Source organism: Dermacentor variabilis, chromosome 2 (genome assembly GCF_050947875.1).
Source record: "Dermacentor variabilis isolate Ectoservices chromosome 2, ASM5094787v1, whole genome shotgun sequence".
NCBI classification, from domain to species: domain Eukaryota; kingdom Metazoa; phylum Arthropoda; class Arachnida; order Ixodida; family Ixodidae; genus Dermacentor; species Dermacentor variabilis.
The window spans coordinates 151,926,083-151,943,256 of record NC_134569.1 but is presented as its reverse complement, the minus strand read 5'-3'; the positions used below and the strand labels follow the sequence as shown (position 1 = coordinate 151,943,256).

The following is a 17,174-nucleotide window of genomic DNA, read 5'->3' as shown; positions in this document are numbered from 1 at the left end:
AGTTATATATAACGGTGGGTTATATTCAGCACATTTTTCTATCACCTGATTGATAGTGTGAATATGAGTAGCATTTACGGAAGCCTGCCTGGTCCTTAGGTTGACAGAAGTCTAAGGTGTTCCTTATTCTATTTGCAATTACCTTAGTAAATACTTTGTAGGCATGTATTGAATGCTCTGTTCTAGAGCATGCAATACACTCATCTTAAGATTGGTTGGAAATACTAGCCACAATGTGCTTTGCCGATGGCCATTTCATGCTTACATCTCTCGATTACGGTAGAGCCAGCGTTTTTTTTTTTTGTATTTATTACCATGGGTGCGCTTTCCTTTGCACTTTAGCATAGGCGAGTCATTCACGACCGCTGCCTCCAAAACTACTACCCGACAAACGACCTCGACACTTCAACATGGCGCCGACGTATACAGCTCCCTTCTACGCATTTGTCGACAACACTCGAAGCGCTAGCACTCGTCCGACCGATCGCACATTTTTTTTACGCGGTCGGTCGCGAACGTGCGCCATAAAAACGGCAGGCCGAGGCCCTCAGATAAAGCTGGCGCGACATTACACCCGAGCCTGGTGGAAGAACGACCATTAGATTAGGCGCACGACATTCCATTCCGTAGCGCACACCCGCGCGTGACCATAGCCACTCGCCAGCTCAACTCGGTTGTATATGACAATAATCGGTGATAAAAAATGACGTACATACAGGGCTAAGGACAAGGACTGCGAGAGACGGCATACACTGCGCTGTGTATGTCGTCTCTCACAGTCCTTAGCGCTGTACGTCTTTTTTTTTTTTATCATGAATTGCCAACTAGTCCAAGCAACCACCCTAGCTCAAATAATTGACCAGGTGACCAGGGGTTATGAGCTATAACACACAGCATCGTGATCATGAACACACGAAAGCTTGTTCCCAATAGACTATACGACTACAAAGCATCAATTTTCTGTTTCACCAAAGTGACGCCTCGCGTATACTCATCACGAGGACGAATTTCCCTGCGTTGACATGCTCACGATAGCGTAATAAGGTGGCACGTCACAACCCAATTCCTCGTAATTTCTTACACATATTTTTTTAAAAATAAGTGGCAGTCTTATGACGTGTGCGTGCGTGCGCCCTGCCGTCCTCGCGCCAGTGGTACGGCGTATCAACAAGGTTATGAAACGGTCATGCTCGAGGTCACAGCTGCAAACAGCGACGCAAAAGCTGCAACGCCCTGCCCACGAGCATGGCCACAGCTACGTTCGCGTAACGGTGCTTTCACAGCGCGGCAGGGAGTCCTTTACGTACATCACAACGAACAGGTCTGTTAAGAGCCTTTGGTAATGGGAATAGTTTCAAGCTGGTTCGGAGCACGCATAAACAGAAGCAAGCGAGGCACTGCGCAGCTGTGGCACGTAATGCGCTCGACCAGCTGTAGCAGTAAGTCATTCAATGTCAGAGCGGTTTAAATCTCGCTGCATGTGTACTACGTTGTAACAGGCACTGGTGGCAGAGAAGTTCACGCCTACTTGCTGCTTGCTCGCAAGCTGCTATACGGATAAACCGGATTTTAAAGAACGGCTTCAAAGCAAAAATATTAATGCCCTTAACGAAAATGTAGCCAATCGGCATAAATCCCCGCTTTTCTTTTTCTCATAAACAGCGTTTACGAATGCTTTTGTCCGGTTAGTGCACCCTCTCGCTTTTACAGCGAAGCTTTCTTTGCCTCTTCTTTCGACTGTCCCCTGCTGTTGCTGCTGCCACTGTTGCTGTCTGGCACACCGCGTCGGGGGTGCCATTCAATTAACCAATTCAATTAAAGTTTAGTACTTCTACCACGATGCGATGTGCCATGTGCGGCAATGAATAAGGCTCAACCGTCTCAGAAGTTACGAAGTATGGCGCACAGCAACGCCTCAAGCAAACATACATTTGCTTGAAGCCCATATATTTTCTCAGTTGTGGCCCAACACGTGACCTCTTGCGCTGAGATAACCGAGCAAGAATCGCGATTTGCGAAGACGTTTGTTCCCAGTAGCTATGCCAGTTGTTTTTATTCAGTGCGCGTTTATTCGGGTGCGCTGCCGTGGGTCTGCCTGCAGAGCGGTAACACTAAAACCAACCGCGCACTTTGACGTGCGATCACGTGTTGGGCTACCAGGTGTGGCTTCAACCGCGTTGCGCGATGCTCCCTCTTAACGTTGTCCTTCCTCCATGCGTCAGGCATTCGTAATCGATGACAACACTAAAGTTTAAACCGAGGAAAGTCCTGCTATCAATTTCTCTGACACGAGGTCTAAAAAAACTTTTCTGCGTCCCTTTAATTGAAAGGTTGAAGGAACACCTCGCTCGCGATGTTCGAAACAAACGTGAACCAGGTATAGCTAGTTATTCGACGCCCGTAGGTCTTGTTTCAGGCCTCAGACCAAGGAGAACGCGTGTCACGGTTGAACAGTGCTCACGAGCGCGGCTGCCCCGAAGGACAAGCGTGGAACGGACTGCGGCGGCAGACTTGAGCGGCACCACGGTCGTACGTTTACACCGCGCGTACGCAGGCGACGCGGCGGTCGACCACCTCTCTCTTCCGACATATCCTCTCGCAGTTCTTGTTGCAGTTTCAACGGATGTTCGGTGATGTTGTCCACGTAAAGCCACCGCATAAGCGGAGAAAAAAAAAAAAAGAAAAAGAACAATGCGCCACCTGCGTAGGCCGGCATACTCGCCCACCTAACACGACGCCCTCAGCTCACAGGAAATCGCGGTCGAAGATGAAGGAGCACTTAATTCACAAAGGTTGGCGTACGGTCTTTAACGCATATTCCGTCCAATCTGGTAAGGAAATTGTGGCCGATACTAAGCGGAATAGTAATTAAAGTCAAACGCCGATACGAAATTTAAGCCTGCTCCGCGCGCTAGAACATATACGTCTAAGCGTCCAATGCTTAAGGGAAGATCTACATACAGCGCTTCCCCTAAGAAATGGTCGACCCTGCACGCGGTCCCGTGCAATCCACGGCATAGCTTTCGTCCGCGTCGAAAGCTGGATGCTCGCGGCCAACGTAGTGGCGATTTCCGACGCGAAGCCCTTGCTGCGCGTTCCTTGAAGAAATGCTGACAGCATTCCGCAACGACGCGTCAAACATGCCGACGGCGGCGGCGCTACATCCTGCTACAGTGCGCATAGGCATAGTGCATTTATGGCATATTTCTCTCGCCCGGACGCGCTATATGAACAAAATCACGCCACCGACTGAGGCGAGGTCGTGCACACGCGCTCGGCGCGATCAACGACTGCCCCGCCCCCTCCTTCCCAAAAAAGGGAGGGCGACGACTCGCGCTTTAGAAAACAGTTAGAGGCGCACATACACGCCGCAACGACTGTATACGCCAGATGCAGACGAAGAGTTGTGGCGGCGCTACAGCCATTAGATTGCGCTGTCGACGCTTGCAAGGCGAACTAAAATGCGCGAAGCAAGCTTCGTGTACAAGTAAGAAAACATCGGCCCTATACTACACACATGCTCGGAACGCGCTGGATTCACCACAACGAGGATGCGACGGTAGTATTGAGGAAAGCGGCGCATATACACACGTGCACGCGTCGCAAGGTGCTGGCCGGCGCCAGTGGCAGAGACATTTCCAGATGTTTGCACGATGCAAATGGAGTAACAGTGATTCGTCCGTCATAAACGAAGGCACACTGATTCGGGCGAAGCCCGAAGACACCCGGTAGGCCGAGTTACAGACAGTTAGCGATGACGAGAGTGCCCCATTGACCTAAACTGAAGGGCAAACAAGTAGCCGACGCCCCAGCTACACAAGCACCAAGGCGTACCGCCAAACGTGCAACAATGTTACCCACTAACGTGTCATCGCTCCATGCAGACACACGCACACCGATTCGTGGGGGACCACGTTCACTGGACGGCACGCTACATGCAAGCACGCCCTCGACGCCAGCTCAAGTTGGTCACTCGCGGGCGCGCAGCAGAGGAAAGCAAGAAACGGAAACAGCACGAACCCTTTGGCAACGGTCGCAACCAGGGCCAGACACCGCAGTGCTATCCAGGCCAACGTCGTCCGGATCCACCGGACTGACGGGTTCATGTCGCAGGTCGAGCGCACCCCGCCGCCACCACGACCACCAAGTCGCCGCTGGCGGCCGTGCTCGGCCTCGCAGCTCCGAAGGTCGGCACCGAGCGAGCTCAGGGCTAAGCAGGGCCACACGTGCACGGCCTTACTACGGTGCCTCGGTCAACCAACGGCGCAGGGCGGCCGAGCAGGAGGCGGCGGCGGCGCGAGGGAAGAGTGGCGGCTACGGCGGAACGCGCGCCGTTCGATCAGCATGCGGCCACGCACCAGCACCACCCCCCACCACCAGCAGCAGGGTCCCGCAACGCAGCGCCACTGCTTCTACATCGTCGTCGTCTTCTAAACTTACACGAACTATGCACCGAAACACGGCAGGCAGAGCAGACGCATAGGGGGCGCCTAGCGCAACCCGACGAAAAGGGACTGGATCCTATTTCGCGCGGTTTCTTTATATAATTAGACCGCGATCTCCGATTTGGATAGTTACTGCGCTTGACATCGCCTACAGCATGCCGATACTTGTCCAATGCCCCTATAATAAGTATACGTGCGTGTACCGCGTGGAACTACACTATACCGACAACCGCTCCCATGTTACCTTAATTACCACCGGCGGACAGCACAGCGGGAGGAAGGAGTGTGCCTCCAAATTACTTTTGACTGCATGTGGTTTCATTATTAGAATGAGCTTGTTCGCATGCCCAAAGAGTTGCCTTTACAACATGCTACGAGTTATTTGATGGGCCTCTTGTGCTGTGTCGACCAAAGTAGCGTACGTAGGGCCAGAGGGCGCTTATGTGAATGCAAAGAACGCGGGTCGCATCGGCTTGTTTGGCTGTAACGTATACCTGTCCGGATTGCGCAAACTACCGGTCAGGCTGAGCGAACGTCGGGTTGGTTCAGGTAAACCCGCCTGTCAGCACGGGGCATATAATAGCCAGCGGAATCGGCCAGTGCGACAATACAGCGTACAGTGTTCGAATTAACGGGTCAGGTCGGCCGGAGATGTGTCCGCGGGCTCTATCAGTAGCTCAATTTTACGAACATGAACTCTGGGGCGGCGCACACGGGTGCCGGTATACAAATTGCACGTGATCGCGACTACTAAGTGACGCTGTCGCCACTGGAGCACCGAAACAAGACTCGGCTGTCACGCCAGGACGATTTTATATATGTGTATATACATATATATATACATATACATATATATGCAGCGCCACCAGAGCGTGCTCTGAAGCAGCCACTCCTAAAGCCGATGGATGTGCTCGCTTTCTCAAAAAGCATACATAGCCACTCCAGAGCGCACGTGAAAAGTTTGCTCTGAAAGTGGCACGACGGTGAGTTTTATCGCAACGAAGCCCGAGGAAAACGACGACTGCAGCACGTAGGCGACAGCAAGCGACGGAAGAGGATGGAGATAAGCGTATACTGGGGAGGGTTCGCACGCCGCTCCAGACTGCGCATGCTCGCATCGCGATGGAAGCAGCAGGGTGCAGCGCACGTGCAACACCCGGTAAGAGAAGCGAAGTGCATGCTCGAATCGTCAGCAGTGGCACTCCAACACCGTCCCGGCCGGAACGCGGACGGCGCAAAGTCCATCGGCCGGCCAAGGACGTGGCGTGGCGCGAGACGGCGGCGAGCCGACTGCGAGATAAGCGGGAGGACTTCACAAAAAAAGGTGGACGAGAGGCTTCGAGAAGAGGAAAGTGACACCGCGTGCAAAGGTTGTTACCGACGCTCCTTAAACGCGGCACTCCAAGGAAACGCGCGAGACATCGCGACATGCGCAAGTCCCGAGAGCGTCACGCAAGCGAAAAAAAAATGTGTTTGCCTCTACTGTGCGTTTTTTTAACAGTTTTCTTCTACACAACGGTAATTAAACTACTAAATTAAATAGCGCCGAAATCTCGATTACAGTTGGCATGTCGCTAAATTGTCCGTGTTAACCAGGCCCTTGAATTATCGCGAACACGGTTGAAAGAAACCTTGGGAGATATGCAAAGGGGGAAGGCAGCTGGGGAGGATCAGGTAACAGCAGATTTGTTGAAGGATGGTGGGCAGATTGTTCTAGAGAAACTGGCCACCCTGTATACGCAATGCCTCTTCGAGCGTACTAGAATCTTGGAAAAACGCTAACATAATCGTAATCCATAAGAAAGGGGACGTCAAAGACTTGAAAAATTATAGACCGATCAGTTTACTGTCCGTTGCCTACAAAGTATTTACTAAGGTAATCGCAAATAGAATGAGGAACACCTTAGACTTCTGTCAACCAAAGGACCAGGCAGGATTCCGTAAAGGCTACTCAATAGACCATATTCACAATATCAATCAGGTGATAGAAAAATGTGCGGAATATAACCAAGCTTTATATATATAGCTTTCGTTGATTACGAGAAAGCGTTTGACTCAGTCGAAACCTCAGCAGTCATGGAGGCATTGCGGAATCAGGGTGTAGACGAGCCGTATGTAAATATACTGAAAGATATCTATAGCGGGTCCACAGCCACCGTAGTCCTCCATAAAGAAAGAAACAGAATCCCAATAAAGAAAGGTGTCAGGCAGGGAGACACGATCTCTCCAATGCTGTTCACAGCGTGTTTACGGGAGGTATTCAGAGACCTGGATTGGGAAGAATTGGGGATAAGAGTTAATGGAGAATATCTTAGTAACTTGCGATTCGCTGATGATATTGCCTTGTTTAGTAACTCAGGGGACCAACTGCAATGCATGCTCACCGACCTGGAGAGGCAAAGCCGAAGGGAGGGTCTAAAAATTAATCTGCAGAAAACGAAAGTAATGTTTAACAGTCTCGGAAGAGAACAGCAGTTTACAATAGGTAGCGAGGCACTGGAAGTGGTAAGGGAATACATCTACTTAGGACAGGTAGTGACTGCGGATCCGGATCATGAGACTGAAATAATCAGAAGAATAAGAATGGGCTGGGGTGCGTTTGGCAGGCATTCTCAGATCATGAACAGCAGGTTGCCATTATCCCTCAAGAGAAAAGTTTATAACAGCTGTGTCTTACCAGTACTCACCTACGGGGCAGAAACCTGGAGGCTTACGAAAAGGGTTCTACTTAAATTGAGGACGACGCAACGAGCTATGGAAAGAAGAATGATAGGTGTAACGTTTAGGGATAAGAAAAGAGCAGATTGGGTGAGGGAACAAACGCGAGTTAATGATATCTTCGTTGAAATCAAGAAAAAGAAATGGGGCATGGGCAGGACACGTAATGAGGAGGGAAGATAACCGATGGTCATTAAGAGTTACGGAATGGATCCCAAGGGAAGGGAAGCGTAGCAGAGGGCGGCAGAAAGTTAGGTGGGCGGATGAGATTAAGAAGTTTGCAGGGACAACATGGCCACAATTAGTACATGACCGGGGTAGTTGGAGAAGTATGGGAGAGGCCTTTGCCCTGCAGTGGGCGTAACCAGGCTGATGATGAGCCGTTCCGAGCCGCCCACTGAAGTGAGCCGTATTTATCCAACTCTACAATGGACGAGCAGAGAGAGCGGCGAGATTCCGGCGCTGTTCGCTTCTCGGCGCGGCCACACAGGTGAGTTGCGGCGGCCGCCGCTAATTGCGTGCAACGAGCGTCGGACGCGCTCTAAACGACCGCGGCCCCGCTGCCACGTGTTGACGGCCGCGCTCGCCCCAGATAAGCAGAAGCGCGAAAATCTCACCAGCACCCATCACGCCACCGGCAAGAGAGCGAGGCGGCACGCGTCAACGAGCCTATACGAGGGAGGAAAAAAAAAAAAAAAAAGAAAAAGCACACGCTCACCTAAACAAACGCACGGTCCGGAAATCAAGACTGGACTCCCTCTCCCGGTTTATACTGGGAGAGGCGAGAGCGGGGGCTGACGAAAGCGAACGCAGAAATAGCCTCGCCGCGAGAGACAACGCGCGCGACCGTGTCAGGCCACGGGTCACGTGGCACAACAGACGACAACTGCTGAGGAGGCGGGAGGCGTTGGTATAATACGCTTGCCCTCGCATCGCCGGCACTCGCATCGACAGTTGCGGCGCCCGAGCAGCACCCACGAAAGAGAAACGCATCCGAAATCGCGCACAACGGCATCAACAGGCAGAACGAAAACTGCGGGGTGCTCGACAAACGCAGTGACGACGAGGACAGCACTTCGCCCCGAAAGAACGAGGAAGCGCGACGCGAGATCCGCTTGCAGCAACGTTTGCAACCGAGACGAAGCGTCCGTCACGGGGGGCCGCTCGCTCGATGGAGCCCTGCGCGGCGAAATACAGGGCCGAAGCAGCGCTGCCCCCAATAAACGTGCACAGCCGGCGTCAGAAGTTACGGGCGAAAGAATATTTCCGGGGCCTGGAAACGCAGCCTGAAGAATTTCAGATTTGCTGCCTGTAGCATGGCTGTACGTACTACGCAAATAACATGATGGAAGCTAAAACTGGGTTGGATTTCAACCATTTTTCGTGGAAGCCGCATCGCGCGCACACACGTTTGACGGCGCCAGTACTACTACACTGCGGCCGCACGCGGCAGAAATCGCCACGTTAAACCGCGTGGCCATTGAAACGGGCACAATCGATAATCAGGGTTTTACCGATGGCCAAGGTCGACTAGCAGAATGAAAGGATCTCTTAAACGAACACTTCCCGGTGATCGCGTAGTCAATCAAAACTTCTGAAATTTACATAAGCGTCAGCTTCACTTCGAAAGACCTATATAAAACTATAGAAGGAGGGACGGGAATAGACTCGTTACCGCCCAGCTATATAGCGCAACACGCAGTACGCCGCTGTCTTCAACATTCCTATGGGTCGTGTTGCGTTTCGCCTGCGACACGTGGTTTTGCCGGCGCGACTGCGGCGGGGCGGCAGACATTTTGGCCCGATCGTCGTCGCCGCAACACTCATCGCCAGGTGTTTCCAGGCGCGTCTGCGGCGATGCGACCGCCTAGGGATCTCGTTCCAGTCATTGTGCCCGAAACAGGCGATGCCAAAGCAGGGATCTCATTCCAGTTATTGGGCCCGAAACAGGCGATGCCAAAGCAGGGATCTCGTTCCAGTCATTGTGCCCGAAACAGGCGATGCCAAAGCAGGGACCATCTTCTCGTTACAGTCATTGTGTCCGACCGGCAGCGCCACGACAAGGTGCTACGAGATCGTGCGCAGCGCCACGACGGGGTGCTACGAGATCGTGCGCAGCGCCACGACAGGGTGCTACGAGATCGTGCGCAGCGCCACGACAGTGTGCGTCACCATTAGCCCATTGTACATTCACGTGCTCGTCTTTTGAGGGGTTCCTTCTTGCCCTCAACTGCGAGAGTATAAAAACAGCTGCCCCCGGACGCCAAAAGGAGGGCTCCGATTTCTTCTGTTGAGTGAAGTGCTCTCCCGTCTCTCTACTTCGGTCAAACCTGACCGCCAACTCTTTGCGATGTTAAAATAAACAAGTTGTTTCGTTGTTACCAGTCGACTCATGCTTTGCCGGGACCTTCGGATGCTTCGAGTTGTACCCCAGGCCGCCAGGCCAACGCTACCCTTGGGGCTTGCGACCCAGGTACAACCACGGGCGTCAGCGCCGAGTTCCCAACAGATCGTACCAGCGGTCAGATCCAAACATCTGGTTGGCAGCGGTGAGATCGCCTACGACTTCAAACAACGGTCTGCCAGCGGCGAGATCGCGACAACGGAGGCCAGCAGCAAAGAGATGCAGTTGACAGTATGCTGAGCAGCTCAACGACGATCCGGGAGCAGTGCAACGAGCCCTGTGTGACGACTGGTTGCCTGCAGCGGAACGACTGCGCGGAATTCCTGCCTGCGAGGTTTGGTGAGTGCGGGACTTTCTTCTTCTGAGCTTTGCCAGGCTTTTGTTAGTGTCAGAAACAGAGCTGGTAATTGTGGTTGTCGTTGCTGCCGGGTTAGTTTGCGGCAAGACAATAGTAAGCAGTAGAGAAAGCAGCATTCAGAGCAGCCATGGATTTGAAGTCGTTGCGCAAACCGAAATTGTTGGAGCTTGCAAGAGAGTTGGGTCTGGATGTCTCAGACAAACTAAGAAAACCTGAACTGCTAAAGGCTATTCTTGAGTTAGAGGCTGAGGATGACGAGCTGTCGGAATGCCTTGAGACTATTGAGGAGAGGTCAAAAAGACAGGAGCGCGAACTTAAAGAGCAAAAAGAGAAACATGAGCGCGAACTTAAAGAGCAAAAAGAGAAACAGGAGCGCGAACTTAAAGAGCAGAAAGAAAAAGAAGAGCGCGAACACGCTTTGGAAATGAAGCGTCTCGAGGTAGAGATGGAACGCGCTCGTAATGGAAGTCAGGCACACGGTGCAGGAGAACGAGTATTGTTCAAAATGACTGACCTGATGCGGCCGTTTAAGCTTGGAGAGGACATTGGTTTGTTCCTGGTTAACTTTGAGCGAACGTGCGAGAAGCAGGGGTTCTCTCGGGAAACGTGGCCACAGCGCTTGCTCACTTTGTTACCCGGCGAGGCGGCCGACGTAGTCGCTCGCTTGGATAGAGAGGAGGCAGAGGATTTCGACACAGTGAAATCGAGTCTTCTAAAAAAGTACCGGCTGTCTGCGGAGGCGTTCCGTCGGAAGTTTCGGGAAAATGAGAAAGGCAGAAGTGAGTCATATACCGAGTTTGCGTATAGGCTTATGTCGAACATGCAGGAGTGGCTCAAAGAAGAGAAAGCGTTTGGTGACCACGATAAAGTTCTGCAGTGTTTCGGGCTAGAGCAGTTTTATAGTCGGTTACCGGAGAACGTGCGATACTGGGTCTTGGATAGGCCAGACGTGAGTACGGTGGCTAGAGCCGCTGAGCTAGCCGAGGAGTTTGTGACGCGTCGAGCTCGCGGAGCTAAGGACGGTCAAAAGGGTGAATTTGGCTCGAAGTTTGAGAGGCCGAAGTTCACGCCCATGAGATTAAAGGGGGACACGCGTAGTGCGGATGCGAGCGAAAGCAGTCCGACCAAACGTAAAGAGACGGCGGCAGCCAAACGCAGAAAGCGGTTCGAGATGAGGCGAGCGCGCTTGTGTTATACGTGCCAGAAGCCGGGTCACTTTTCGGCGCAGTGTCCGGAAACAACACCAAAAGTTGTGTTTTTTTCATTAGGCAGCACTGACGAGAACATGAAGCTTCTCGAGCCTTACATGCGAGACCTCCTCGTGAACGGGAAAGAGTGCCGAGTGCTTCGCGATTCCGCAGCTACGATGGATGTAGTTCACCCATCTTACGTAGAACCCCATATGTTCACGGGCGAGTGCGCATGGATCAAGCAAGCCGTGGAAGCTCATAGCGTGTGTCTGCCCGTAGCAAAGGTGCTTATTGAAGGACCTTTCGGAGCGCTTGAGACAGAGGCGGCAGTGTCATCTATGCTGCCACCCCAGTACCCGTACCTATTTTCAAACAGGTCCGATCACCTCCTGCGCGAGAAGGGGCTTTTGTTTGGTGAAGCTAGTGTTCAGGCCTTAACCAGATCGAAGGTTCGGGAGCTCGCTGCAAAGGCGGTAGTTGCGGGGCCGACGTTATCAAACAACGAAAAAGGGTCAGAGGCGCAGCAAGCTGATATTCAGAGCACGCCCGAACTGAATAGACTTGAGTCTGTAACGTTAAAGGCGCCAGATACTGGAGAGGAAACGCCCGACGCGGGAAAGTTAGAAGAGCTATCTACTGATTTGCTCATCGCGCCTACGTCAGACGGACTTGATAGGTTGCTAAAAGTCAGCCGGTCGGCTTTGATAGCCGAGCAAAAAAAGGATGGCAGCCTGGAAAACGTGCGCTGCAATGTCAAAGAAGGTATCGCCAGGAAAACTGCGCGTTTTGTGGAAAGAGGGGGAGTCCTGTACCGGAAGTATCTAGACCGCAGAGGAGTGGAGTTCGATCAGCTGGTCGTGCCTCAATGCTATCGTCAGGATCTGTTGCGCTTGTCACATGGGGGTTCGTGGTCCGGACACCTAGGAGTTAAGAAAACTAAGGACCGTCTCTTGCAAGAGTACTATTGGCCAGGGTGTTTTCGGGACGCAGACCATTTCGTGAGGACATGTGACACTTGTCAGCGGGTGGGCAAACCAGGGGACAAATCAAGGGCGCCGTTGAAATTGGTACCTATCATAACGGAGCCTTTTAGACGGCTCGTTATTGATACAGTGGGACCTCTGCCGGTAACAGCCACGGGGTACAGACACATTTTGACTGTGATCTGCCCAGCGACAAAGTTCCCTGAAGCAGTGCCGCTTAAAGAACTCAGCTCAGTTGAGATAGTCAATGCACTACTGTCCATATTTGCGCGAGTTGGTTTTCCTGCAGAAATTCAATCAGATCAGGGCACAGTGTTTACTAGCGCTTTGACGACAACTTTTCTCGAAAGGTGTGGGGTAAAGCTGTTACACAGCTCAGTGTACCACCCACAGTCGAATTCCGTTGAGAAGCTCCACTCCGTCATGAAGCGCGTGTTGAGAGCGTTGTGTTTTGAACATCGAACTGACTGGGAGCTGTGTTTGCCTGGGGTGATGTTTGCGTTAAGAACCGCGCCGCATGCGGCTACGGGGTTTTCGCCAGCTGAACTGGTGTACGGTCGCTCGCTTCGATCTCCGCTTCGCATGCTTCGAGAATCATGGGAAGGTAGGGGCGACGACCCAGTCGTGGTGGAGTACGTACTTAAGCTCCTCGAACGCTTAAGAAGGGCACAGGAGTTGTCAGGTGAAGCAATGGCAAAGGCCCAGCAGAGGGCCAAGGTTTATTATGATCGGACAGCCAGGGCCCGTCGTTTTGAGGTTGGCGATGAGGTCATGATATTGCGCACATCGCTAAACAACAAACTAGACGTGCAGTGGGAGGGCCCAGCACGAATTGTTCAGAAACTGTCGGACGTTAACTACGTGGTAAGTCTGCCAGGAAAGCGGAAAGCACAGCAAGTTTACCACTGTAATCTGCTCAAACCTTATAGACAAAGGGAAGCAGTGGTGTGCATGATGGTAAACGTTCCTGAAGAGCTTCCGGTCGAGCTTCCGGGACTAGGCTCAGTGACGAACAGGGAAGACACCGGTCAAGTCATTAGTGACCTTATCAGTAAAGCACCGCTGTCGCCTGAGCAGAAAACCGAACTACACCAGCTATTACAAGAGTTTCAAGGTCTGTTCTCTGAGAGGCCTGGTAGGACTTCGGTACTTACTCATGATATAGAACTTACCTCCCCAGAGCCAGTACGATCCAAGGCGTATCGGGTGTCACCCCGCCAGAGCGATATTATGGAGGCTGAGGTAAAGAAAATGCTACAGCTCGGTGTTATTGAGGCAGGTGAGAGTGATTATACCTCCCCTTTGATTTTAGTTGAGGTACCGGGCAAGGAACCTCGTCCTTGCGTCGACTACCGCAGGCTTAATTCCATCACTAAGGATCAAATTTATCCGATCCCTAACATCGAGGAGCGCCTTGAGAAAGTTAGTAGCGCTCAGTTTATTTCCACCCTAGATCTTGTCAGGGGTTATTGGCAGGTTCCACTTACAGAAGAGGCTAGTAGGTATGCGGCGTTCATTTCACCACTGGGAACATTCCGTCCTAAAGTGTTGAGTTTTGGTTTGAAGAACGCGCCATACTGTTTTTCAAGTCTCATGGATAAAGTGTTGCGGGGACAGCAAGAATTCGCTTTAGCGTATCTAGACGACGTAGCGATATTCTCCGCATCCTGGTCTGAGCATATGACACACTTGCGGGCAGTGCTAACCCGCCTGCGCGAAGCAGGCTTGACAGTAAAGGCTCCTAAGTGCCAGTTAGCACAGGCCGAGGTTGTCTACCTCGGTCACGTGATTGGTCAGGGTCGTCGCCGCCCCTCTGAAATAAAAGTGGCCGCTGTGCGAGACTTTCCGCAACCGCGCACAAAGACCGATATTCGGTCGTTCTTAGGTGTCGCCGGCTACTATCAGAGGTACATCCCTAGGTACTCTGATATCGCGGCTCCCCTGACGGATGCTCTACGAAAGACAGAGCCTCAAACAGTCGTCTGGGACGAGACCAAGGAAAGAGCTTTTAGCGCCCTAAAGAGTGCCCTAACAAGCCAGCCTGTGCTACGATCGCCAGACTATACAAAAGGGTTCATTGTTCAGTGCGATGCTAGTGAGCGAGGCATGGGCGTTGTACTGTGCCAACGGGAAAATGGAGAAGTAGAACACCCCGTCCTGTATGCTAGTCGTAAGCTGACCAGTCGTGAGCAGGCGTATAGCGCCACCGAGAAAGAGTGTGCGTGTCTCGTGTGGGCCGTTCAGAAATTGTCATGCTATCTAGCCGGCTCGAGGTTTATCATTGAGACGGATCACTGCCCTCTCCAATGGCTGCAGACCATCTCTCCCAAAAATGGCCGCCTCCTGCGCTGGAGCCTCGCTTTACAACAATATTCCTTTGAGGTGCGTTACAAAAAGGGGAGTCTCAACGGTAACGCCGATGGCTTAAGTCGAAGCCCCTAACGTAGGAATCAGCCTCAAAATTGTTTGTTACTGATGTTTTTCTTCCTGAGGCAGGATTTTTTTTAACATATTGCTTTTGTTTAGTGTTTCAAAGTGATGATATGCTTTCTAGTGCAATTTTTCAATTTGTGGACGCGTTCTGAGTGATGCTAGACTACTGTAAGGAACTAGGCAGTGGTATAAAAAGGGGAAAGAGCCTGGCAGGGCTTAGTGAGGGTTGTGCCGTGCTTGCTAACTGAGCGGTTGAGTTTCAGCGTAGTTCTAACGCTTGCCGGGAACGAGAACAAAAATGTGAACTCTCCCGAAGTCACTTTGCAGTGTCCCGTGCGAACCTGAACGAGAGAACGAGGCCTTCTCTGTGCGCTGCGCTCAAGAAACGTCAAGGGACGCCCGACTTCGGTTATGAGCATCATCGAGCGACATCCCTCCGGACAGCGGATGCAGTCCCCTGTCCATCGGGATCTCCTTCCCCCGGCGGGGCGGTCTGTTGCGTTTCGCCTGCGACACGTGGTTTTGCCGGCGCGACTGCGGCGGGGCGGCAGACATTTTGGCCCGATCGTCGTCGCCGCAACACTCATCGCCAGGTGTTTCCAGGCGCGTCTGCGGCGATGCGACCGCCTAGGGATCTCGTTCCAGTCATTGTGCCCGAAACAGGCGATGCCAAAGCAGGGATCTCATTCCAGTTATTGGGCCCGAAACAGGCGATGCCAAAGCAGGGATCTCGTTCCAGTCATTGTGCCCGAAACAGGCGATGCCAAAGCAGGGACCATCTTCTCGTTACAGTCATTGTGTCCGACCGGCAGCGCCACGACAAGGTGCTACGAGATCGTGCGCAGCGCCACGACGGGGTGCTACGAGATCGTGCGCAGCGCCACGACAGGGTGCTACGAGATCGTGCGCAGCGCCACGACAGTGTGCGTCACCATTAGCCCATTGTACATTCACGTGCTCGTCTTTTGAGGGGTTCCTTCTTGCCCTCAACTGCGAGAGTATAAAAACAGCTGCCCCCGGACGCCAAAAGGAGGGCTCCGATTTCTTCTGTTGAGTGAAGTGCTCTCCCGTCTCTCTACTTCGGTCAAACCTGACCGCCAACTCTTTGCGATGTTAAAATAAACAAGTTGTTTCGTTGTTACCAGTCGACTCATGCTTTGCCGGGACCTTCGGATGCTTCGAGTTGTACCCCAGGCCGCCAGGCCAACGCTACCCTTGGGGCTTGCGACCCAGGTACAACCACGGGCGTCAGCGCCGAGTTCCCAACAGATCGTACCAGCAGGCGGATCCCAAACAGTCGGAAAGGGAGACTTCAGACACGTGTGTATACGCACTGCGTCAGTTTTGTCGGAGTCAGCTTCGCAGCCATATGCAGCCGACAAATTGTGCAACACAGCACGGATGACGTGGAATGAACAGATCCGACTTCAGCGCTAAACACGTGCGACAATACGATACAAAAGAACCATCGACAATGGGCGTGCAGCCAAGAAAGAAGGCACTTGAATAAAACTGGACTCTCTAAAGGAGAGCGCTGCCTGGGCTTTTCGGGATGCCCCCCTTCGAAGAGCGATAAGCATCCAGAGCGGAGCCCGGACGGAGCTGAAGAACCTGTCTTTCGCCGCTTCGCTCACTCTTCAGAGAAGGCGAGAACTATCCGCCCTGCGGGAAAACAGGCAGCTTTCGCCGTGGATGCGAAGCGACAACTAGAGAGTGTCAGAGCACAACGACGCACCCGCCACTTTGGCGAAAGCAGCTAGGCGCGCGCCATTAAGCTCTTGCAACATTTGTAGTGCCCTCTCAATGAGCGTATTCTCCGCGAATGTCGGGGGGAAAACCACTGTACTCAGAAAAAAAAAAAAAAAATGTGGGACTCGCTATACGATAATTGCCCCCTTTATTAAGCTTACCAAGGGAAGCCCAGAGGCGTTTCAGGCGTGAGTAAACAACAGGCAGCGTATAGTACTCGTATATAGCGGTCCACTGCAATTTCGACGGCGAGAAGCCTTTGCATCTGCTTCGCACGTCGCCGGTTATAACAGGCGACCTGAACGCTGCTACAAATGCGCGTCCTTAGTTGCGTGTTCGCGATTCTGTAGCAAGTGTCGCACTGCTGCGTCACCGTGGCGCGAACTTGCCCACCGAAGTAAGTACCCTCCTCGCATTGTGTAGCGAACCGCGTGGTTTACGGACGATTCTTAGATAACGTCGTTATTTACGCATCACGCGCCAGGCGGGGGGTGGGTGCCGGACGCCACGTCATGGACGGGGCTGGCCGCACCCGTCACTTCTCCGCATATCGCTCACGTTCAATATAAACGGCGACCTCCACACATGCCCCCTCGGCATTCATCGCGTCACTCGACCTCGTTTGCGTCAGTGCTGCCGCTTGGACGAAGCGACACACGCGGAGAGAGAGACTAGCTGGGCGCACTTGCTCGGGATTTTACGGCGCCTGTCGATCGGGCCGACGGGAGCAGCGTTACAATTAAGGATGAGATTTTAAGATGGATGGATGGATGGATGTGTGTTGTTTAGTGGCGCAAGGGCCAGGTGTGGCCAAGGAGCGCCATGACTGATAATGATGTGTTAAGCGCTGATTGGTGAGTTACGATGATGGGGTGTAACATGGCTGTAACGTGG

General features: G+C 52.6%; 1 protein-coding gene across 2 annotated transcripts in view; it reads right to left on the bottom strand.

Annotated features, from left to right (window-relative positions):
- Window positions 1–17,174, bottom strand: part of Acsl (Acyl-CoA synthetase long-chain) — a 63,337-nt gene that overhangs the window by 30,068 nt on the left and 16,095 nt on the right. Inside the window, exon 1 of one of the 2 annotated variants that reach the window (XM_075682279.1) lies at window positions 4,021–4,338. The exons of the other annotated variant lie outside the window; for it this stretch is intronic. Coding sequence (XP_075538394.1) covers window positions 4,021–4,106 — 86 coding nt within the window. The 5' untranslated portion in view covers window positions 4,107–4,338. Of the gene's footprint in view, window positions 1–4,020; window positions 4,339–17,174 lie in introns of those variants that run through there. 2 annotated transcript variants of the gene reach the window in all.